Source organism: Ostrea edulis, chromosome 2, assembly GCF_947568905.1.
Source record: "Ostrea edulis chromosome 2, xbOstEdul1.1, whole genome shotgun sequence".
NCBI classification, from domain to species: domain Eukaryota; kingdom Metazoa; phylum Mollusca; class Bivalvia; order Ostreida; family Ostreidae; genus Ostrea; species Ostrea edulis.
In genome coordinates this window covers 82,897,127-82,923,866 of record NC_079165.1, presented here as the reverse complement: position 1 = coordinate 82,923,866, position 26,740 = coordinate 82,897,127, and the positions used below count along the sequence as shown (strand labels likewise).

At 35.3% G+C, this 26,740-nt stretch overlaps 2 protein-coding genes across 2 annotated transcripts in view; both read left to right on the top strand.

The window, feature by feature from the left end:
- Nucleotides 1-24,482, top strand: part of LOC125679735 (monocarboxylate transporter 14-like) — a 39,994-nt gene extending 15,512 nt beyond the window's left edge. Inside the window, exons 2-9 of the mRNA XM_048919191.2 lie at nt 545-663; nt 4,893-5,088; nt 11,161-11,304; nt 11,415-11,682; nt 12,107-12,897; nt 13,268-13,390; nt 23,460-23,603; nt 23,723-24,482. Of these exons, the coding sequence (XP_048775148.2) occupies nt 577-663; nt 4,893-5,088; nt 11,161-11,304; nt 11,415-11,682; nt 12,107-12,897; nt 13,268-13,390; nt 23,460-23,603; nt 23,723-24,003 (2,034 nt within the window). The 5' untranslated portion in view covers nt 545-576 and the 3' untranslated portion in view covers nt 24,004-24,482. The remainder of the gene's footprint in view (nt 1-544; nt 664-4,892; nt 5,089-11,160; nt 11,305-11,414; nt 11,683-12,106; nt 12,898-13,267; nt 13,391-23,459; nt 23,604-23,722) is intronic.
- Nucleotides 24,483-24,634: 152 nt separating this feature from the next.
- On the top strand, nt 24,635-26,349 carry LOC125680090 (monocarboxylate transporter 8-like). Its single transcript, XM_056153495.1, is given in 4 exon segments — nt 24,635-24,676; nt 24,766-24,983; nt 25,261-25,808; nt 26,150-26,349. Coding segments are annotated over 4 exon segments (963 nt in total). The 3' UTR covers nt 26,305-26,349.
- The last annotated feature ends 391 nt before the right edge of the window (nt 26,350-26,740 follow it).

The window sequence follows — 26,740 nt, the reverse complement described above, 5'->3', positions numbered from 1 at the left end:
ACGAAAGGTCTGATGGTATTTATCATGTAGGAAATAGGAAATCATTATTCTGATCACTATCTAATATTTCTGAATATTCTGAATAAACCAAATTCAAGTATAAAAATGATAAGTTTTACATGTACAATTTATCTTGAGTCACCAGCAGGTCAGAAAATCTGGTACATGACCAGTAACTCTGTCAGGAACTCTATTCGTTTACTGATGATGTGGACTATCGAGTCAAAACGCTAAGCTACCAGGTCATACCAAATCTCTCTAAGTACGATATTTCTCGACAACTTTTAAAAATCGATTCATTTGATATACGTCCAAAAACGGTTTGTTTCATTTTTTTTTTTCATTTGTTTGGTTTTTTTTTTTTTTTAAATTTTTGATGTAAGCACCCTCTAAGATTGATAATTGTTGTATATGAAGTGTTCATGTACTACGATTCTTAAGTGACGGGTGAAAAAGTAGAACATTTTAACGGGTGTCAAGCTTCACGTTTTTCCGCCTCTTCAGTGTTATCAACCTTTACACATCGTTATAACCTTCTTTTCAGATACATAACGTCATGTGTTGTACACGATCCTGATGGAGAATGAGGAACGAGAAAAAGTTAGAACAGGCCAAGGGGCTGACTTGGAAATAGATGAAGGTCTCCCCACCATTGTAATCGAGGTAAGAAGTGGCTTTCAACATCGGGGGAATGGAATGTGCCCATAGCAGGGAAATAGACACGTGCTACCTGTAATGATTTTTTATCTGGAAGGTCGTTAGTAGAAATGTTGAAATTGTATTTTCATGTGTGTGAAACTTTCATTCCGAACGTTGAAGCAATGCATACCTTTATTTATCCAGAACCTTTAATTATCGTCTGCCCAAAATGATCGGGTAGTCTTTTCAGGTACTTTCATCAAGTAGATATTTCTGTGCTTGTGTGAGACACGAAAAGTTAGAGCATGACCACATCGTCACAATGGCTTACTTCCTTTTGAAAATGATAATCAGCAGTACTGTATATTTCCCCCCTTTTCAGTATAATTATTGCCTAGCTTGATAGCTAAGTCAGTGTGTCCAGCTGCTATAGTATTAAAACACATGTCGGACTGTTAATGTGGAATGATGCACCTGGCCCCAGGATCATGAAACATCTTAAGCTTAAGTCAAAATCTGAATATTGTGATGAAATGATTGAGAAGTCAATCATTCCAAAATAAAATTGCTATTCAATATTGTTTCATTGAATTTCTAATGTCTGCAAATTAAGAGTTTCAGTTCAAAAGTAATAAATATTTTACAGGTGATTGAAATTTTGACTTAAGTCTGAGTTTGTTACATGATCCTGGGGCCAGGTGATTGTCCCTGTACCAATTCCTCATATATAAATAGAAATATCTGTGATAACCCCAGATCACAAGTATTTGTCGTTTTTTATTCATTTTTTAAAGAAAATTGAATTTCATCAATTTTCAATTGAATACTCCAGAACTCCTCATTTTGTCTTTTTGAGAGATTACTGTTTACAGTGTTGAATTAAAATACAAGGAAACAGTATTTTAGTGATCATATTTTTTTTATTATTATTTCAGGAAAACATAATTTTTTATTTTTTTTATTTTTTTTTTTTATACAAATAAACAATATGCATCTTAATGCCTTTTATTAATATATCGTAATGAATTCAAAAGTTTGGAGTAAAAGTATCTAGTATGTTAACGATTTTATACCAAGAATACAACTAATTAATTAATTGACAATTAAAACATGATGTAAATTATTAATTTCTTAAATCATTTTCATAAAGGAATATTAGAATAAAAAGCAGATGTGATCTACAACTAAATTGCAATGCATGTAATCTTTACAGACAGACATGAATTAGTATATATTGATATGAAATATATGCTGTAATGTAACATAACACAATTGTAATATATATATATATATATATATATATATATATATATATATATATATATATATAGCTCTGGTATATCCAGACCTAACTATCTATTTTGTATTGCTTATAGGAGTTATAAGATTGATCACTGTTCGTTATCTTCACTTTCATATGCATGTCATAACATTCTCATGAAGTATGATTCATTCCTCAACTACACTGTCTTCGCTATCATTGTCATCAACAACCCGTAGCATATCGCTGGCATCCCAGTTTTTAAAACCGAATTCAATGCCCGAGCTGTACTGTCTATGCCCCAAATACCAGATGATTGTTCAAAGCTACAGAACTTGCGATAAAGTGACAGTCTGTAAAATAAAATACAAGCTATATGCCGATACATGTAATAGAACAAAATATTAAAACTTTGGACCCCATTGGTGTGACTCTTCGTATTGATTCTCGGGGCACCCATTTGAAGAAATAAAGTTTTTCAATGATTATTACGATATCAGTGTATTAAAAACTTTATTGTTGCCAAATTCAGAATCTGAGGGAAACTACTACTTGCATGATATTAGATCTACATTCTATTAGGATTCTTTTCATATGAATTACGATTTCCAGCTCAGTGATTCGTTAGGATATCTTTAAAAAGGTTTCAGATACGTGTTTTCAATTACTTTCTCTTTCAAGGGACATTTTGTATATGGCAGTGTGGTCCTAGAAATAAACTACAATGTCTAACCTTCTCTAAGAGAGAGAGAGAGAGAGAGAGAGAGAGAGAGAGAGATTGTATGAGCAAATATAAAATTCATGTAGGGCTTATTTCAAATTCAAATTAATCACACCAAAATTATAACCATTTGAACTTAAGAATCTCAAAATATCTTATCATGACATAATTAAAATCCATCCCCCCTATTTAAAATGTAGATGTCGGGTCCTTGGTAATGATAATAAAAACCCACACACACATATATGAATATGTCATTATTTCAGAAAATATGCCATTAATTATTAATTCATTATTCAATCACAGTTAATCAATAAACATGTTATATTCATGGGTTTTTCCATTTTATTCTCATAACGCTGCTTTTCGATACCAGGAACTACTTTTTCAAAGAGTCGTTTCTGGTACAGTATTTAGAGAAATCATAACTTTTACTTTAGGCTTGTACTGTATATAACTAGATCGATCGCATATGACCTTATATATATATATATATATATATATATATATATATTTTAAAAGCCACATCATTTGCAATAAATAGCAATACACATAATTAGTAAAAATTATATAAAAGAATATTGACTACAATTTTCAACACTTACATTGTAAATACGACAAGCTCATAGCGATAATTATGAAGGCTATCTAGCTGTACAGGCTTTGCACAGGTCTTTCCGATCGCTTTAGATATTAAATCAGTTGATAAGAATTATGAATTAATAATGTTGATAATTCTTGTTAGATGGTAAATATACATTTCAATATTGATACTGCAAATCTGACATTATAGTGAACATTTTATTTGCATATCGTAGCTCAAAAGTGGCCGAGAACTGTGAAAGCAACCCAACTATCATTTGTTAAATTCCATGTTTGACTAGACTATTTAGTATTTGTGTACAACGAAGACCTGTATGAATTTTATCTATTGTTTGATATCGAATATACTTACTTCTTGTGAACGGCTCCTTGTTTTCAGTTTTTCATTCTTCTTTCAAATAGACCGCACCGTGATGGTGCGTCAATGTTTATGACGGTCACAAATTTTTCGACTGTTGACATTCACGACGGGGTTCAACTAATTTCAGCAAACGTATTGTAAACAATGTTTCTTTATTGAAATTAATTTAATCTCAGACATACACCTATAAAATGATGTTTTATCACCTCAGATATTAAAATTGAGACTATTTTATATCGTTTTGTACGATATTACAAGCATATATAAAATATGTTGAAAATCGGTTACAAGTATTCTGATAATTAACAAATGTTTATTTTCAAATATTAGCACAGGTCAGGACCAGTAGAATATTTCTATTACCTCTATGATGGTATTTTAAAATTGATGTCATAATGCACTCGGTCCATGGCTGTGCTTTATATTACATTTGAGCATTTCATTACAAAAATGTGGTAATTTTAAGCAAATTCTTGTCTTTCACGATGTTTGGGGCAGTAGGTCTCAGATACACCAGTCCAAAATTCCAAAAATTTTACCAACCTGATAAACGAACTTACATAGGCTAACTTTTATGCAGAAAATAAATTGTTGAAACTTCACTTTAATTTTGGACATTTCACAGGGCCAATTTTGACCCTTCGTGGGCTTACTCCTTGTACAATGAAATAGTAACAGAACATAATATATCATACTGATGTACATGGACAGGATAGATACTGAGGATAATCTTATAATAACTGAGATCCAATAGATGAACATTCATATAGGTATTTACCAAGTTTACATAATTCCGTAATATTTCCAGTTGATCATAGTTGGACAAGCTTGAAAGTGGAGGGGTGTTTATAATAATATTTCTTTAAATACTGTTTTCTACAATCATTATAAAAAGGACATACTAATATAAAATGATGTTCATCTTCAATACTCTCAGAACATAATTTACATTTTCTTTCGTTTCTTGGAATATTGCTAAATCTACCTTGTTCAATTTCTAATCTATGTGAAGATAATCAGTAATGGTATTTACGTAAGAGGTGATTAAATGGGGCGGCCCTTCGGACGAGACCGCAAAAACCGAGACCCAATAGCACGATAAAGATCCCCTTGCTCAAAACAGAACATATACTTCCTAATATCGGGCTTCAAACGAACACTTTTAGAATCTATTTTGGCTACTATTTTACATTGTTTATGTTTTGACCATATTTCTAAAGTAAGACGTAAAATTTAATTTTGAATGTATAACCTTGTTAACTGCATGTCTTCTATAGGCTTTGGTTGAACTACTCATCTTTTCACAGGAGACGAAAAATGTGGCACCGGACGGCGGGTGGGGTTGGTGTATTGTCTTTGGGAGTTTTCTGTGTCACTTTATCATTGGGGGACTGGAGCGGTCCTCTGGTCTGTTGTACCTCTACTTCCTGGACAGGTTTCAGAAATCTGCTGCTGCAACGGCGTGGGCCACAGCCATTCCTTCCGCAGTCAGACTAATGTTGGGTAGGTTTCCGAAGCTCTGCTGTCTTGAATTTTAAAATTATTCATCTTTAAAACTACATGGTGTTAAATTGAAGTAAACTTTCGAAATCAATCGAGTCTTCTAATTATATGAATTGCCGTTGCTGTCCATTATCAAAGTGGATGAACTTCTACAGTCTGTGTTGAAATATTGATACAAAGACAACGAAAAAACTACATTCACTGATTAATATTTAGAAAAATGTAGTTTAGTATGGGATATATGATAAATAATTTAGGTTGACTGAATACTTTGTATGACGGGTACATTGGTCTTTTTATTACCGACAAAGGGACGGACAAGACACTGTTTGGACAAGGGACGTTATTGGCCAAAATTGGCCGCGCTTCAAAAACCGATCATATTTTGCAGGTAGAAAGGTGATAATTTTCTCGTTTCATTCATATATAACATGTACCATTTACTTGTTGCTGATATTGAGAAAATAACGTTACAATATTGCATTGTTAACTCTGACGCTGTCTTCCGAGGGTTGCTTTTTCGGAACGACGTCATCGACCTTATAGGATTTACAGTCCCCTGATTCTTCTAGAATATTTTTCTAAAAGTTACAATTTTAACTTTTTATATAAAAATACTCATTGAGATCAAAGACAATTGAAAACTGGCATGCTATGGAAAATACATTATTCATTTACATGTAACTTTATCGTGGTCATATACATTTTGCGGAAGAATCTTGTGTTAATTAGAGTGAGGAAAATGATGCGTGCATTTGTCAAAAATTGTTGAGTAGAACGCAATCATATTTTCGAAGGTGCTGTTGGATGTCCTCCTATTCAAATAAAATATGGAAAATAAAATGGCTTTTGAATTTAATTTTTCCTGGGTTTTTTTTTTTTTGGTCATAAATATAAACACTTTGATTAAAAACGTCGAATGAGTCGGATAAAATCACTTGTTATGCCATGTACACCAAGGACTATATAACAGGTCTGCTTACATGTGTATGCAATATACATGTTACAGTACATACGAATAAAATATGCTGTGGGTATTTACAAAATATATTGGATAAGGTGTGGTAAATGTACATATACTAAACGATACAAATTTATGTTGCATGAATGGGATCATTTTCTTGGGTACAGCAAAACACGTCAAGTAATATGCATGTTACTTCAGATGGTATATTTCATATAGCAAATGTATTTAAAAACCTCACAAAAATGCGTCCGTGTTTATATCTTTACATTCCCCTAAATGGTCAACAAAGTAGTTCCAACTCTCTCTCTCTCTCTCTCTCTCTCTCTCTCTCTCTCTCTCTCTCTCTCTCTCCATATAGTGTTCATCTTTGATAAATGAAAATTACATCATTCAGTGGGCATGTCATTGTAGGCACCGACATTCAGTCTAAATCTAGAACGGAATCTGGGAAGTTGTTTGAGTACATGTATAGACAATGTGGTATATGTAACTGCTTTTCCCAGGCACTTATTTTCATATGCGAATAAGGATATATTGAGCGAAACACCCCCACCCCCCATATTCTTGATAGTAGTATTGAATGAGAAAAAATAGGCTTAAAATTATGAATTGAACCCATGTAGCGAAGGATACCCCCCACCTCCCGACGATTTAAGAATTCGAAGATTTTTTTTTTCATTTGCTAATTAACTACCAACTTATCCTTCGAACCCCCCCCCCCTCCGATAAATGATGCTACGTGTCTGTTTCCAAGAGACAGTGTATGTAACTACAACGGACCTTTTTTAAAAATGAATTTAATAAATATCATGCATGTATTTTCGTTTTCCAATGTGCGGGCCAGACCTATCCAGAACACCTTGACATGAGAGAGAGAGAGAGAGAGAGAGAGAGAAGTGAGAAGTGTCTACATCACCTTACGGTTATACTCCAGTATTCCTAATCATGGAGGGGGCGTATGTCAATACTAATATAAACTTTTAGTAACAATCATCGCAACACACACATATATATATATTATATATTTTTTAAGATTGATAAAAGTTGAAGTGTCATTAGACTGGTCAAGTTGTTCCCATAGCAAGGGAATGGTCAACATCACCCCCCCCCCCTCAAAGTGGAGGGGCAACCCCTCCTCGATACTACGGTGTCTGAATATTTTTATCTATACATGTATATATACACATGTACATCCTAGCTGCAATAATGTAGCCCTATCCATTTTTTTTTTTTAATTCTGACGTTTTCGGGATAGGGCTACAATTCCATAGGATCTCCGTAATGGTGCAAACTAATTTTATGAATAACCGATAATAAACTCTGTGTATTAGTCCCAAATGTTGTTTACACCAAAAGGAGTACCAACTTTGTGCTCGGCCATGTCTAATAAAGGTGTTTTTCATTAAATACAATGTACAGCATGCAAAATTCTTCGTCTGCTCCGCCATGCTTGTTATCGCGAGGTCTCGTAGGTGGATCTAATGAAAACCTAAGCATTGACAATCAGCGCGAAAATGTAGTTACTCGAGCCACTTCAACAAAGAAAGGAAAATCATATTGTTGCAGAAAAAATTTACACTCTGCTGTTCGGTTTTTAACTTGATATTAATTTCAAACCTTTTCAATACCGACGAAATAGCTTTCACCTCCATACTTTTCCATTGATGTAAATACTACCTTATATGGCATATGCAAATGACTTGACAATCGGAAGTTTATACTTCAGTACACCAAACATGGCGCACAAATATGAATCGAGAAATTGGAATTTATCGAAATTGTTGAAAACGGTAGAATAGAGCCTCACAAATCTTAAGTTGCAGGTTGTAAATTTATATATTGACTAAGAAACATAGAATATCATTTTATTTACGTAAAGAAAGTCAGGAAATGTTTAGAATGAGCGCAAATGTTGCGGGAGTGAATCACTCCCGCATTTGCACCATTACGGAGATCCTAAGGAGTTGTAGCCCCCCCCCCCCTCCCAAAAAAAAATCAGAGAGGGCTACATTATTGTAGCTAGTACATCCTGCCCAATTACCTTTGTTATATATGTGTACCTGTAAATGTGCATCTATTACATATATATATGAACCCGTGGGGATCCGGGTTTGAGTAAGTCCTCAGTACTCCTTGCTTGTCGTAAGAGGCGATTAAATGCGGCGGTCTTCGGATGAGACCGCAAAAACTGAGGTCCCGTGTCACAGCAGGTGTGGCACGATAAAGATCCCTCCCTGCTCAATGGTCATAAGCGCCGAGCATAGGCCTAAATTGTGCAGCCCTTCACCGGCAGTGGTGAGGTCTCCATGAGTGAAATATTCTCAAGAGGGGCGTTAAACAATATTCAATCAATCAATCATATGCGATATAGAAAAAAATCTGCCACCACGATGGTCGAAGTTTCAAATCGGTCACAGGTTTTCGACGTTTTAAAGAAACCACATCTCGCTGGAAGATATAAATAATGATTTGCTGTTATTTTATTTTTAATTTAAACCGTTTTAAGAACCTATGGAATCAATATCTAATTATACTAATGTAGTAATATTTAATTTCAACATGCATCATATATACATACATGCATGTACGTAAAAAATGATGTAAGAAAACTGCTTTAAAAAAACCCAACCCGCATTATATTTGATATATTTGTATAAAATTTAGCGAAAAAAGTAACAGACATCCCAACTATCTAGCTCTTGAGATATAACGTATCAGTACCCATTTTTGCCGAAAATGAACGAATTTTTCGAGTTATTGAAGGTCTATGTGTGTCTTCGATTTTTTAAAATGCAATTTATTCTTAAATAATCTTATTTTGAAAAGACAGGACGTCCAAACATATTCCCGTGACCTTTAAAAACGAAAGTAGAATAATTTCCATTCATCATGCGGTGGATTTTTGATCCGCCTCCGTGACTCGAAAGGCAGACATCATCTGTATTTATTAGGTGCAGATTTTTATGGCAAACTAGGTAACGCATTAATTGTTTTACTGGACATACATGTACTTATTAAATCGCAAAGTAAGTAAAAGTTTATGGAGTTAAATGGTGGAACAGTTTGCTTCAGTTCTATAACATGCAAAATATTAACATTGCGTAACGAAAACGGCTGATTCATTCTTTTTTAAAATTCATATTGTTTGCATCCAACCGACACCATATTGATAATGAAAGAAGAATATTAATGGATAATTAAACATGCAAAATATAAATCTGGTTGTTGCATGCAAAAGTATTATTATTTTTCAGTTCTATAACATGCAAAATATTGACTTTGCGTATCAAAAATAGCCGATTTCTGCATTCATTCTTTTTTAAAATTCATATTGTTTGCAGCCAACAACCGACACCATATTCATAATGAAAGAAGAATATCAATGGATAATTAAATATGCAAAATATAAATCTGGTTGTTGCATGCAAAAGTATTATTATTTTTCAGTTCTATAACATGCAAAATATTGACTTTGCGTATCAAAAATAGCCGATTTCTGCATTCATTCTTTTTTAAAATTCATATTGTTTGCAGCCAACAACCGACACCATATTCATAATGAAAGAAGAATATCAATGGATAATTAAATATGCAAAATATAAATCTGGTTGTTGCATGCAAAAGTATTTTTTCCCCAGTTCTATAACATGCAAAATATTGACTTTGCGTATCGAAAACAGCCGATTTCGCATTCATTCTTTTTTAAAATTCATATTGTTTGCAGCCAACAACCGACACCATATTGATAATAAAAGAAGAATATTAATGGATAATTAAACATGCAAAATATAAATCTGGTTGTTGCATGCAAAAGTATTTGTTTTTGCTAAAGTTTATTCATAATCTATTTCAAATCAACAGATTCCGCTAAACAGCTCATCTTTAGCGTATATTCATGACGTCATAATAAAATATTACGTCATTTTCATGTAAGTGGGATTAGAAGAACATCCTAGTTGTGTAAATAAGAAGAATAATTAAGCATAGTATGAAAGTTGAAAAAATGAAAAAAATCTCGGCGGTATATAGCCAATAACGTCCCTTGTCCTTTCCTGGAGACGGGAGTGTATCTAAAACAAAGGGAATTATTATTACACTGTATATCAATGCTGCTTCTTTTCACAACCCTAGAATATTACCCCACAGAGTATTATAGTGCACGTGATCAGTACATGTATTTGGAATTGGAACTGCTACCACCAGAATAAAGTCTTACCGGTGTTTGGAGTAATTGATGGTATTTTTAAAAATCAATCAGTCCACTTCCTCTATCACTACTTCACATTTAGGGCGAGATTGCAAGGTCAAAGGGGCGAAATGCGAGGGCGAATGCGTGAAATGCGAAGAAGCGATATGCAAGAACGAAGGTGCTAAATATGAAGGCGACGTAGCAATACTAGTATAACGCATTGTCGCAGTCTTTCCTTCGCTTTCTCGCACTTACACTATGCCCAGGATGGATGACTTAATTATCAAGTTCTCTTTAAAGGGTCTATGCAATCCAATTTTTTGGTAGAAAAAACATCTATCTAAATCAAAACTTAATTATCTCAATCCATAAATAAGTTTTGAACAAATTTGTGCAGAAAGAAATTGTTCAGGTTCGCATAATTAAATATATTCGCCTTATGTTCATTATGTATGTGTCATTTTATATATGACATTACACAGTAAGATACCAACCCAGCCGTAAATGATGTGAGAACTTGATTATTATAAAGCTAGTGAATATGAAAAATTGAGGTTTGCGGCTTCGTATATGGATGCACTTAAATATGTAGAGTGTTGTAGTAGAAAATAAACGAACACCAGCACACCTCTAGCGGCATCATCAGACTCGCACCTTTTCCGGGTTTCACGCATGCGTATTGATAACTTCTGATTGCACTTAATCAAACGAAGTTGCGATGGCGAGAGTACGGAGTTGCGAAGGTAGAGAAGTGGTATTAGTAAAGCACTCGCACTTAAGCTCCTTCTCCCCCTCACCTTCAACGTTCCTTGTCTTCGCACGTTTGTTCCTTTGCATCTTCGCCTTTAAACACAAAGGAGCGAAAGAGTAAGCGGCCTGAACTGAACAGTAACCATTATCACTTTCATTGTCATAGGGCCCCTGTGTAGCTTCCTTTGTAACAAGTTTTCCTGTCGAGCGGTGGTGATAACAGGGTCCATTATCTTAACCGCCACGCTCATCATGACAGCATATGCACCAACCCTAGAAGTGGTACTCTTCACATTCGGATTTTTAGGAGGTACAGTATAAATAAAATGAATTCTTTAGAACTTTTCTTTATTTTGTCATTTCAGAGAGTGCACCTAAAGTATATTTATATATGTTGTTCATTGATGATCTTGTTTGTAGGTTTCGGACGTAGTTTGGCATATGCCCCCGCCGTTATGATAGTGGGAATTTACTTCAACAAAAGACGAGGTATTGCAATCGGACTCTCTACGTCTGGGGTAGGATTCGGATCGTTCGTCATCCCAGCGCTTATAGAACTTTCATTCCACTTTTACGCTTTTACCGGGGGATTTTACATTTTGGCGTGTTTTGCTATACATATATGTATTAGCGGTATGCTGTTTCGACCACTGGAAAGACAACGTTTACTAATGGCTTTTGACAAAAGGCAAGATTTGTCTTTTGTTACAGAAGTGAAAGTAGCATTTCAATGTCCAGAATTATGAAAAAAAATTCCATATAATGTCAAAAAATGAATGAAGAAATCGGCACAGTTGTTAATTAATTTAAAAGAATAAAATCCAAAATGATCACATAATAATCAACATTCAGTTCATGATCGTAAACGTGTTGTTTCTTGAAAACTTCTGTTCATTAAGGAATATATTCTACAGGATCTTGTCCCTAAATACTACAAACATAATTACAAAATCCATGTGGATTGAAAGTATTTCACTTTTAGAAAGAATTCTATTCCGAATTTGGCATTTTAAATGAACTGCAATGCGGTATCGTTACTTTATACATATATCTATTGCAGCGGTGTGATTTGTTCTGCGGTACCGTGATGAATTATGCTTTTACATTTCTAGGAGAAAAAGTATAATGGACGGTACCAAAGTTCCACTGAGAGACACCAATGCGTTAGCATCTCACGAGAGTTTAAACGAGAATTCCAACGAGAATAACCCCAAGTTCAAATCTGACAACTCAGGGTACAAGGAATCCGAAAACGAAAGCACGGTCGTTCTAAAGAGAAAAACCATCGATGTTATTAGAGAAGACGCATCACTGCTTGATAATGGAGAAAAATGTGTGTCGTTACAGAATGGAACTGTGGCAGAGAAGAATGGAAAATGTTGTGCTTTCCTTAGAACAGAGTCAAAATCTACGGGGTCAAAACAGAAGTACCTAGAACTTTCGCTTTTAAAAGATTTCCGTTTTTTATGTTTCTGTCTATCTATTTTGTTGTTCACGCTTGCCTTCCAGTCTGCCTTTGTGTTTCTCCCAGCGTACGGCAAACAGATGGGTGCAACAGATATGGAGGCCGCAACTCTCGTGATCATCACCGGAGCCTTAGACGGAGTGGGAAGAGTGCTCTCTGGAATTATTTTAGATCTGAAGAACGTTAAACGATTCCGAGTCTATGTATACAATGGTGTCATGTTTCTGGTAGGGGGTATTTCCTTCATAATTCCGTTTGTCCCGACCTACACTCATCTGTGCGTGGTCTGCGGTGTGTATGGGATACTTATAGGTACATATATCTCCCAGAAATCGGTCATACTAATTGACCTGCTAGGAGCGGGGAAACTCATCAACTCCTTCGGGCTCCTGATCAGCTTTCAGGGTGTCGGGATGCTTATAGGGCCACCCTTCTCAGGTACGAATTTGATTTTTGATATATACAGATTTTTCATCCATACAGCTCCCGATCCGGGTTATAATAGATCCATTAGTAACTACCTCTTGCTTTTCGTATAAGGCGATTAAATACGGTGATCCTTCTGATGAAACCGTAAAAACCGAGGCCCCGTGTCACAGCAAATGTGGCACGTATCATTATATACATTATATATATATATATATATATATATATATTTGCATGATATTCATAAAGACATGTTGATATGCATGATCTAGATAAAGATATGTTGATATGAATGATCTATGTACATAAAGACACGTATCCCATATATTTTGTCTTCATTTGTAATATCGCTTCAGTACAGTGTACCCTTTTTATTTTCTAGGTTTCCTGAAAGACATTGATGGACGGTATGAAAACGCTTTCTACGTGGGAGGCAGTTCCATGTTTTTCGGTGCTGTTATTTTATTGGTGTCAAATCTTCGACACTGGATGATGTCAAAGAAAAGTAATCCAAATTCGCAAAAGTAAATTACAAGTTTTGCTAAGTGTTTTGTAGGTTTCCCGAGTCACTCAGGTGGTCTATAGTTTGCTAATTGTCCATCGCCGACCAATGTTCGTCCCCTGTCTTGTGTTTACATTTGAACATAACTACATGTTCATTTTCTACTGAAGTTTGGTGTGTATTAGCATTGTGAACTTCCCTACCCTTTACTTCTGTACATTGATCTTGGAAGGCTAAGGTCACTTATCATTTCCATTAGTGGAACTCTTCAAATTAAAGGCGCGTAAAGTCGTGCTACCGGGACAACATACGTAAACATTACTTAGGCATACATAATATAAATTATGGTTTCGGATACATATTATATATAACCGACTGCAAACCACAACACTGATTAAAATTCTAAAGTCAAATTTAGGAATTGATTATTCTTACAAGAAAACAGACGAACTTATTAAACTATGTGAGGGAGTGCAGGTACTAAATCTGCCAAATCTGATCGATATAAAGCATCAATCGCAAAAAGAACTGTGAAGGGAAAAACCTATATGCACATCCAACACAAAAACTTTTAATGTGAGTAATATGTTTTTAAAGTTATTCTGTCAGACTATGAAGACATTCTATTTTATCATACAATTAGGACAGGTTCATATGGCATGGACTTGGTAATCGTACACGAACACCCCCTACCCCCCCCCCCCCCCCTCAATTTTCATATTTTAGAACAAGTTATATATATGCCAAACTGCATTTTTTAAGACGTTTATAACACTAATTAACACAACTAATGCGTTTCCAAACTGCATTCAAACTATTTTGAAAATTACAAAATATTGATGGATTTAGGACAGAGAACATCATTGTTTAGAATTTTTGAAATAGGTGTGGTGGAGTTTAAAAACATGTAACATTTTTAATAAGATTGTGTTAGAATATTTGAAAAATGCAGTTTGACCAATGGTTATTTTATTTAAAAATACACCATGTATTTTAACTCTTAAAAAAAGGGGGGTGCTATGACCGTTTCGTTTATGTCCCAGTAATCTCGCACTTGCTCGCGAGACTTGTGCATTTTCTTACCGATGACACACAAGAGTCATCAAAGCGCGATAACTCTAACGAGCTGGTAATGAGAAGTATTCATTTTCATTTTTAACAAATCACAACTTGTTTGATAGGCTGTCTATTGAAGAGGATTTTTTATGTTGCTGAGGTGACTGTTAAAGCCCATGGATCTTTCGTTAATATATAATGACCAGAATAAGAAAATGGAACAGAAATAATTCATTGTTTATGGTTTCGCGCCGTTTGGGCATTAATGGAAGAGAACACTGGTAGTTACGTGTTCAAGAAAACACAGGAAGTTATTTGTTTAAGAGATTACCGCTAGATACGTGTTCAACAGAACACCGGTAGTGACTTGTTCAACAGAACACCGGTAGTGACTTGTTCAACAGAACACCGGTAGTGACTTGTTCAAGAGAATACCGGTAGTGACTTGTTCAACAGAACACCGGTAGTGACTTGTTCAAGAGAATACCGGTAGTGACTAGTTCAAGAGAACACCGGTAATGACTTGTTCAAGAGAACACCGGTAGTGACTTGTTCAACAGAACACCGGTAGTGACTTGTTCAAGAGAACACCGGTAGTGACTAGTTCTAGAGAACACCGGTAGGGTGTTCTAGAACGTTGTATGATATTGATATGATGAACATTATTGATCCATATATATCTTATGTAATGGTTGTGTGCGTGCTTAAAATGTTTAGTCCCCTACCGGCGGAGCGGAAATGGAATACTAATTTGCTCTCATTGCGTTCGTCCGTCAGTCTGTCACAACTTAATCGGACATTATTTTGTTTTTTACCTTGATTGATTTAGGAATCGGCAATTTGGTATCTGTGATTTACTGATATATTATTACAGACCAACTTGAAGTTTCGTCATGATTGACTGATTTTTAAGAGATTTATGGGAATTTGTGCTGAATGTAGTTTTTCCGGTCGCATTTATGCATTACCTTCACTTTGTTAAGTTTTGCCTTCGTCACTCACAGTTGAATTATTATACCCCCCGCAAACGAAGTTTGGGGGGGGGGGGTATACTGGAATCACTTTGTTCGTCCGTTTGTCCGTAGACGCAATTTGTCCGAAGTTTATTTCTAATACCACTGGACATATTTCATTCAAACTTTATGCACATCTTCTATATATTATGTAGTTGTGCATCTCCTATTTTCATTGAAATATTTTAACAGTTATAGAAGTTACGCACATTTTCTTTTCATTTTGGGGGTTGCTCACTTTGTCCAGAGTTTAATTCTAATACCGTTGAACAGATTTGATTCAAACTTTATTCTCATCTTATATATATAATATAGTTGTGCATCTTCTATTTTCATTGAAATATTTTAACAGTTATGGAAGTTACGGATATTTTCTGGTTTGGTTGTACTTGTAGTATTTCATGTACTGCTGTACTGTAGAATATACACTTCTGCATTCACATTGATTGCCCTGTAGATAATGTGAAAATATCCAATGTGCTTGCATTAAATATTTCCCATCATCTTATATGCCCCGCGGGGGGTATTAGTCCCATTAGGACAGTTCTAGTTCTAACAAAAATTGTGACTTAGTTTCATATAGACAGAATTCATTCTTGTGCTCAGTCTCTCTTTGAGATCTACAAAATTTTCGCCTAATTCACCGCACATATGTACATAAGACCGAAATGACGATAGTTCCTGATGTTAAAAAATAATATCCGCCCACTTCTCTAGAAATATCGATTATAAATGTATCTACTTTTTATTCAAACACTCAAGATCTCGACACCACATGACGACAGAAACGCGGGCAGAATAAAGTTGGGAATGTTAAAGACGCTAGGTGCCGATCTTTATATGCTTTATTGTTCAGAATACTGGAGATGATGTTGTTACTAACACATCACTAGAACTAAAGGCTAAGGATACACATGAAGAGTAGTTTGGTGTGACGATAAATACATCGTTTGCGGATGATCGTTGACATGTTCTGAAAATCAAAATTAAAGAAAATGCAAACCGGACAAGGTCCTGGCAATAGATGTAGGCTGATCAAATTCTTTTTTTTTTTTTTATCTTATTCTATTAAGTATGTATTTAATATCGTACATGAACTGTTGACGTAAGATTCATAACGAAGAAATTTACGCAAACAACTTGACTTGGAGCCGGGAGGGGACGTGGATTGCTATGTAATACTTACAGAGCGCTTGAGGTTTCTTGGGGGTATTTTTTTTAATAACAATAAGTTGTATAAGACGTATTTCTTTGTATATTTTTTAAGACCATATAGAATTCAATTCCTTTGCGTTTTATTTGTCTATATGTACATTATTTCACGTTATAATAGTAAGGGCAAATACACGTGTCTTAATTGTTTGCCAATATCTGACACACATGACGTAATATGACAATTTTATGTAGACCTTGTATGATTGTTTAAGAATTTTTGCGATGTTTACATGGCATTAGTATTAATTGCTATTTAATATCATTTTGTTAAACATGACAAGATTGTATTTACAGAAACATTATTTTCTTTATCATCTACTGTTATTATTACGTATATTTTTAGCTCGCCTGAGCTGTAATAAACGTTTCTTATCGGAGTCTCTCACCTTTTTGACTTCTCAAGTATTGCGGGACCAAAATCAACGAAAGACAACGCACCTCGCAGAAAAGTTTGTTCAAGGTCAGGTTAGAACCGTCTTCCCAGTCCTTACAAACTTGGACGGCTTACATTGAAATACACACAGGAATGCGGAAGAACTATTACAGTTTGAGTGATCTGCCTTAGATTCACGTTTTATAGTGTAGGGTCAAGATGTGTTGTCAACCAGAGGCCAGTAATGACTGAGAATCTTGACTTTCAAAGTGTAGACTTCTACACTTATTGTCTCCTTTGTAAAATCTGAATTTTCGAAAATCAGCATTGATACCCTATTTTTTTTTTTTAGCTAGTATCATTTCATCATCAATTAAGTGACATGCCAAGCGTGATTTTATTGCAACAAACCCCCCACCCACCCAACCGGTTTATGTGTCCGGCCTTCGTAACTTTTGCTTTGTTCATACAACATTAAATTTTACGTCGCATTAAATTCAATGCGAAGTAAAATAATGTGCATTAAATTGATTCGAATTTAAAAAATAGCATTGACACGGTACTAATGCGATGTAAACTTAATTCTAAATTAAATATTTGAGAATTATTTCTATAGATATTTTAATGTAAATATGCCATATTTTATCGTTCAAAGCACTATGTTAAATGTATTTTATCACATAATTTCCCCCCTTTATCCAATGAATATCATTCATACGATATTCTGTTCTTATTCCACACTTTGTATTCCTACTCCACGTAAAGTAACGTAAATATATACAAACACATGCATGTGCATAGGAAATGTATCAGGATGACAGAATATTCCCAATAATTCAATTGTAAACAAAAAAAAAGTAGCACAAGTGTTGTAGAATCTTCAAGAATTTATATATGAAGTTAAGATCGAGGGAACAGGCCTGTCATTTCCATTTTCTACCCTATTTTAATATTCCTAGATATTTATCGTCTTGAAAAGGTAAACAGGCAGCGTTGCATGCGATCCCTGCTCACGTTTTGTATTGATCATCAAAAATGCCATTGACGATTTTCTCAATGATCAAGAGAAAAAAAAATTTGGTGGCATGAAATAACTGAAACCGTTTCTTGACACTCAAAATGAAAACCCTTCTATTGAAACCCCCACCCCACCCCCGTCAGAACTGAATGACGTCGTACTGAATGTAAGAAACCCCGATGGTTTCACTTTCTGAAGCGAACACACGAAGGTCTGTTACCACGCATCAAATGATCCTGGGATACGCCACATTCAACTGGACACAAGTCAATTCCATTACAAATACAGATGTAAGAAACACAAGCACGTCTTACTTTTTCCAGACCACAATCTCTATCAGTGGGGACAATTTTCTTTCCTGTGGATTGTCTTTGGGAGTTTTCTGTGTCACTTCATCATTGGGGGACTGGAGCGGTCCTCTGGTCTGTTGTACCTCTACTTCCTGGATAGGTTTAAAAATTCTTCCGCCGCTACAGCGTGGGACACAACCGTTCCCTTAGCAGTCACACTATTGTTGGGTAGGTTTCCAAAAGCTCTGAGTCTTGAGATGTAAAATTATGCGTCTTTCAAAATACATGGCGTTAAATTGCAGTAAAATAACGAAATGACGTTAAAGGTCAACTGAAACGAAATATAACTTTTTCCATATTAAGTATGTATTTGCTTCATTTAGATCGTATAAAATGATTGTGCGGGTTTGTTCGGTTCATTTTGGTCATATATCCGCGATACGCGCGGATAAAGATAGCGCACCTGTGTCAGAGCAGAAAATATTGCGGGAGTTATGCCCCTTTACACGAACCCGCCATATTGAAACTAAAGACGCTAATCAGCAGGTGACGTCCGGTAAACAACGAGTAAATATGGTGTTTTGTGCGGTTCCTGACTGTAAGGTTTAATATAGACAGAGTAACAATGTTTAGTTTCCCTACACACACAAAAAATTGCGGAATTTGGGTGGGGAAATTAAAAACAATGGATTAATTATTGGCCGTCGAAGCACTCTATTGAGGACTGTTAGGCCTACATAATAAGCCGTCCATCAGCTGTCCATGGCATGGTCTTTGCATGGAACACTCAAGAATGCAATGAAAGAAAAAGCCAATCCCAATTCTCTTTGATTACAAACCGCTACACGTAGCTACAAAGACCTGAAAGGGCCGAAAACGGAAAACAGATTTGGACTTTCCCCTTCATAAACAAAACTTCCAGAGCTGTGGAGAAAAGAACGTAAGTTTTGATGTAAATGATATTGGCTTTTTTATTGACATTGATATAGTATGACACGATTTATTTGTTTATTTGTTCTCTATACGAATATCCTCTACCCCCACCCGTCACACAATTATTTCATACTGAAGCTTATTTTTATTACCCCCCCCCCCTTCATGCAGTCACACAAGTCATTCATAACTGAAGTTTACTTTCATTCATTTGTTTATATTAGTTTATATGAGTTAGAAGTTGATGACAATGTCCGAATCATTCTTCCCCCACCACCCAATTCCAAGACAATCAACAAAAACAACCAATTCCATTCAATGTCATATGATCCTGCCATTCAAAATGATTAAATCATGAATGGGACAAACACTTATGAAATGACTACACAAACCACATATGGAATGATTGCAAGATTTGTACTAGAGCCACAAAATGACATGAATTGTATTATGAAATTTGTTTTCAAAAATATTACACATTGGTGTAAATTTAATGGATACTTTGAATGTTCAATTGTTCATGTAACATACATGTACATACATATGTATACAAGTTAGGTGAAGGATATCAAGTAAATATCTATGAATATTATTCTAGATTGAAGTGAACTTTTGCAAATGTGTAAATTAGAATCATAGCCAATATGCATGTTAAGTAACTTTGTATAAAATCTGAATATTTTTTCACTTGTGTTCTACACTCATGCCCTTTAGATTTTTTACACTTTGTCCATGATGTTACTCTCGATACTGTTACTAAATTTGAATACAAACTCAATACAGTGTCAAACATGAAAAAATTGTAAATTTTTTTAAAATTCATTATTTTTATGCCATAAAGGTAAATGATTTTAAAACAAGTAAATATAGGACACATATTTGTACTGAGTTTTCTCTGAAGTACAATAATTAATATAAAATCCAGAAATAGGTATAGAAAAATCTACACAAGTAGTAGTACAATAAAAATATCACTAGTCGAGTATACTTAATCAGCTTTATGATATACATGCAACATGACTAAGTACACATGATCCACATTTGATTAATTAAATGCAGAGCATATATTTATCTATCCATGCTGATACTATGCAAATTTCCCAAGTTACAGAAACCCCCCCCCCCCCCAAAAGAAGCAATTTTACAATTTACTAAATAGATAAATTGTGAAATTGATAAATGAATATTTCTTACAACCATAGTTTTGATAATATTCTTATAATTATGAGATGGAAAATTAAACTTGTATCATTAAATAAATCCAGTTGTTGGAAAAAGAAACGGAATACATGTACAAATTTTACATGTAGGTCAATTTTGACCATTGACATACTTATTTTCATTTTTATCTACTAATTTGCATTAAATTATTTGAAATACTTGAATAAATTAGCAATTTCAATCTAGAAAATATTAAAGAACATTGGTATTTAATAGTATCTAGACATTTATTTTACAATGCTTCATTAATATGAAAATTAATTTTCTGCGACATTTGAATTTTTTTGTTTTTCTTCACCTCAAATATGTACATTTTTTAAATTGACCCACATAATTAGTATGTATGTGAGTGGATATTCATAATACTAGACAATAAGTACATGTTTATTGAATTGTAACGTTTTGTTATATTTCAGATTAAGCCTTTGAATTGATGCAGGAAGTGATCAGTTTGGCTCCTACAGAAACTCCAGGAAGTTAATATAATGGATATTGTTGGTAATTCTCCTGCCCCGATCACAAATTCCTACCAACATGTGTCAAACTCAGGTGACTGGGACCTGTAGACCTTTTGGATTTAACCCAAATTACATATATGTAAATTGGTGATATATACTGAAGTTGCTGCCCATTATCAAAGTGAAGGAAATTATTGATACAAAGACAACGGATAATGATGAAGCTACATGTACATATACTGATGGATATTTAGAAAAATGTAGTTTAGCTTGGAATATATGTTAAGAAAAAATGAAATTGACTGAATACTTTTGTATGACGGGTACATTGACTTTTTATTACCGACAAAGGAACGAGCAAGAATCTCTACACAGTTTTGGACTGATGATTTCCCGGAGACAGGGGTCGATTGAAAATTAAGAGAGCGCACGATTATATCAATGCTGCTTCTTTTGTTCAGTGACGAAAATTCGTAAACCTAGAATATTACCCCACAGAGTGTTATAGTGCACGTGATCAATATTTGGTATTTGAACTGCTATCACCAGAATTAAGTCTTACCGGTCTTTGGAGTAATTGATGGTATTCTTAAAAATCAATCAGTCCACTTCCTTTATCACTACTTCGCGTTTAAAGGGAAAGGCAACCCAAAATATTTTTACATGATAAATAATAGGATTAATCATATGATATAGATTTGTCATACAATTCTGTTGATATATGGCCTAGATAAGCTTCAGGATTAATTTGAAAACGTCAAAAACAGAACTTATAATAACCAGTGAGGGTATTTTTTTTTAAAGGGCTTATTTTGAATTGCATGTATTTTGGACTTTATGGATATGCAAGACGTTGTTGAGATGAATTAGAAATATTTTCAACACAAAAATTCATTAAATCAACTCATGTAGCTTATTCGTGAGATCATCAAAGATGTGCATGTGGTAGATCTTACGAATAAATAGGTTGATGCCTTCCCGGCAAGCAGTTAATTACACTAATGTGAAGGGGAGAAGTGAAAAGTCCCCCCCCCCGAAATTCCCGACTCAACCAAGTTACTTGAAAAGGAAATACTACGTAAACTGTGGATCCATCATTTGCGTAATGACAAGTTGAAGTTCAAGACATTTGTATGAAGAAACGTTTACAGTCGTCTGCCTGCCCTAAGACTTGACTGAATGTCTTCTTTTTTCAATTTCTTCTTGCGAAAGAGCGGGCTCAAATCTATACAGCTCCAAACTTAACTGTTCGTGACTTGTCATGTTTACAGTGCTGCTGAAATAAACCAGAATAGACGGTGTGACGTCATAAATTAAACTTCAATGGCCACTCTCTTAGCGGCGGGTAATTCAAAATACATGATAGATTAATATTGATTTAATTGTTAAACAAGGATTTTTGTTGTTAAAGACTGTCATTTACGATATCAATAAGTAATACTTTATTCATAAAAGCAACTATGTGGTTAGGGTTGCCTTTCCCTTTAAGGTGAAATTGCAAGGTCAAAGGGGCGAAATGAGAAGGAAAAATGCGAAGGAACGAAATGCAGGGGCGAAAGAGCTAAATACAAATGTGACCGATCAATACTACTATCACTCCTTAACATTCTCTTCGTCTACATTTTTCCTTCGCTTTCTCGCTTCCTTCCACTTTCGTTCCTTCATTTCACTTGGAGAAGTTTCGAAATACTTAAGTCTAGGATGGGTGACTTGATTTTCAAGTTCTCTTAAAATTGGTACAATCCATAAACATTGTTTGCAGGGAGAAAGTTTGTTCATGTTCGCATAATTGAATGTATTCGACATATGGTTTATTTTATATGTGTAATTGTATGTATGACACTAACCCAGTACATGATGTGATTATTATAAAGCAAGTGAATATGAAAAATTGAGATTTGCGGCTTTGTATATGGATACACTTATATTGTATGTAAAGTTGTAGTAGAAAGTAAGAAACACGCCCCCAGGAGCAGCATCAGGCTCCTTTTTTCTGGTTTCACGCATGCATATAATAAAAATGATTATTTAGAGAGGGTAGCCCGATTAGTGCAAGATACTACTTTTCCCCGAGGCCTTCTGAAATACAAACAATACTCATAATGATACGTACAATCAGAGAATAAAAGGTTGATATTAGTCAGTAGTTACTTGGATCACATATATCGCCAGGTGACTATTAGGTTGTTTTGGATGAGAAGGAAAGATGGCGTTAATGATGCTAGCATTAATAAGATGGTCTATGGGTTTAGAAATTACATTCCAGAAATGAAATCTACACCTGCTAATTTATTAATGTTACGTGCGCTTGGTATTGTTAAGACTTCGTCCTGGCTAATAGGGAGTATACTAAACATATTTTCGTCACAAAGTTTAGAACTTCTGGTTGCAATTAAACGAAGTTGCGATGGCGAGAGTATGGAGTTGCGAAGACAGAGGAGTGGTATTAGTAACACACTCGCACTTAGTAACCATTATCACTTTCATTGTCATAGGGCACCTGTGTAGCTTCCTTTGTAACAAGTTTTCTTGTCGAGTGGTGGTGATAACAGGGTCCATTATCTTAACCGCCACGCTCATCATGACAGCATATGCACCAAACCTAGAAGTGGTACTCTTCACATTCGGATTTTTAGGAGGTGAAGTATCAAAATGAATTGTTGAGTTCCTTATCTATTCTTTCGGAAAGTTTTGTCATTTCAGAAAGTGCATCTACAGTATTTTTGTATTTGTTGTTCATTAATGATCTCGTTTGTAGGTTTCGGGCGTAGTTTGGCATATGCCCCCGCCGTTATGATAGTGGGAATTTACTTCAACAAAAGACGAGGTATTGCAGTCGGACTCTCTACGTCTGGGGTAGGATTCGGATCGTTCGTCATACCAGCGCTTGTAGAACTGGCATTCCACTTTTACCGGGTTTTTTTTGTTTTTTTGTTTTTTGTTTTTTATATTTTGGCGTGTTTTGCTGTACATGTATGTATTAGCAGTATGCTCTTTCGACCAATGGAAAGACAACGTTTACTAATGGCTTTTGACTAAAGGCAAGATATATATATATATATATATATATATATATATATAGCACAGAAAATTTCACTTCTTTTGGATACCCACTTCCGCCCCTACTCGCGGTTGAACTCACGACCTGAGGAACCAAATCTCCTAGCAGCATGTAACAAGCGCGCTAGACCGCTCGACCATCTAGGGAAGTCTGAAAAACTTGTTTTCGATGACGATGGAATTCTCACCACGCTGTCACACGCTACACGGTCATTGAGAATGGAAATGGGATACAGTTATTTAACGTACATTTAAGAGGATCGTACATAATACACATTGCATTCGAAATATTTATATATAAAGCACAGAAATAGCAATGAACTCTTAAATGAACATAACTGCCCCTAAGTGAAGAAATATTTAATATAAAGCACAGAAAATTTCACTTCTTTTGGATACCCACTTCCGCCCCTACCCGGGGTTGAACTCCCGACCTGCGGAACCAAATCCCCTAGCAACATGTAACCATATATATATATATATATATATATATATATATATATATATATATATATAACACACTAAGTTTCCAACATCATCGGATACCTAGAAGTTTGATCCAAAATGTCTATGCAAGGTCAACAAAAAAAAAAATATGCAAAGGACTAAAATGACAAAAGACACGAACAACCAGATTTTTTCGGGACAACACGTCCCTTCGTAACGTTACTTTATACATATATCCATTGCAGAGGTGCGATTTGTTCTGTACCGCGATGAAACATGTTTTTACATTTCTAGGAGAAAAAGTATAATGGACGGTATCAACGTTCCACTGAGAGGCACCAAAGCATTAACATCTCACGAGAGTTAAACGAGAATTCCAACGAGAATAACCCCAAGTTCAAATCTGACAACTCGGATTACAAGGAAACCGAAAACGAAAGCACGGTCGTTGCAGAGAGCAAGATTATGGACGTTTTTGAAGTTTCATCACTTTTTGATAGTAAAGAAAAAAAGTGCGGTTTTACAGAATGGAATCGCGGCAAAGAAGAAAGGGAAATGTGGTTGTGCTTTCCTCCGAAAAGAGACAAAAGCTACGCGGTCAAAACAGAAGTACCTAGAACTTTTGTTTTTAAAAGATTTGCATTTTCTATGTTTCTGTCTAGCTAGTTTGCTGTTCATGCTTGCCTTCCAGTCCACCCTCGCGGCCGAGTGGTTAGACCATTGCGCTCAAAATCACACGGCTTCTCACCTCTGACGGCGCGAGTTCGAATCCCACTCGCGCCGGTAAGTGAGAAAGTTTCCCAGTTTACTTTCGGTAGTTCGGTGGTCTCTTCCCAGGTACATTGTATCTGGGTTCTCTCTTCCACCAATAAAAACTGGGCGCCACCAGATAACTGAAAAATTGTTGAGTGTGGCGAAAAACATAAAATATCAATCAATCCAGTCCGCCTTTGTGCTTTTTCCAGCGTACGGCAAACAGATCAGTGCAACATACATGGAGGCCGCGTCTTTCGTGATCATCACCGGAACTTCAAACGAAGTTGGAAGGTTGCTGTCTGCAATTATTTTAGATCTGAAGAACGTTAAACGATTCCGATTCTATGTATACAATGGTGTCTTGTTTCTGGTAGGGGGCATTTCCTTCATAATTCCGTTTGTCCCAACCTACACTCATCTGTGCGTGGTCTGCGGTGTGTATGGGATACTTATAGGTACATATATCTCCCAGAAATCGGTCATACTAATTGACCTGCTGGGAGAGGAAAACCTCATCAACTCCTTCGGGCTCCTGATCAGCTTTCAGGGTGTCGGGATGCTTATAGGGCCACCCTTCTGAGGTAAGAATTTGATTTTGGATACATACAGTATAGATATACACTGTACTGTAGATTCACTGTTAATCACGAGAATTGTAATTTCATATAGACCACAAAGGTAAATGCAGGAATAAACGACATATACATTATGCAATGTAAAATACTTGTACTCGACAAAAAGTCCGATAAACGAAACGACTTTATCAAGTGGGGTGGGGTGAAGTGCCTATGCATCTGAATACTATGATTCTAGGTATTGTTGTATAGAGTAGTGATATACATAAATAAAAGACACGTAGCCCATATATCTTGTCTACATTTTTAATATCGCTTCAGTACAGTGTATCCTTTTTATTTTCTAGGTTTCCTGAAAGACATTGATGGACGGTATGAAAAGTATGAAAACGCTTTCTACGTGGGAGGCAGTTCCATGTTTTTCGGTGCTGTTATTTTATTGGTGTCAAATCTTCGACACTGGATGATGTCAAAGAAAAGTAATCCAAATTCGCAAAAGTAAATTACAAGGTTTGCTAAACAATTGTTTATCAAAGTGTGTTTTCAGGTTTCGTGAGTCACTCAGGTGACCTATATTTTGCTAGTGGTCAATCGCCATCCACTGGTCCTCTGTCGTGTGTTACCATTTGTGCATAATCAACTTCTCTTAAATTGCATGGTCATTTTCACTAAAGTTTGGTGTGTATTAGCATTGTGAAATTCCCTATCCTTCGACCAAAGATTTTAATTCTGTACATTGATCTTGAAAAGCTATGGGCAATTCATTTTCATTTTTAACAAATCACAGCTTGCGTCATTGAGCTGTCTATTGAAGTATTGTTGCATGTTACTCACGTGACCGTTATATCCTATATACCTCTTTTTAATATCTAATGATCAGGGGGAAAAATTGAGCAGTAATGGAAAAGAGCACCGGTAGCTCCATATCCAAGGGAACA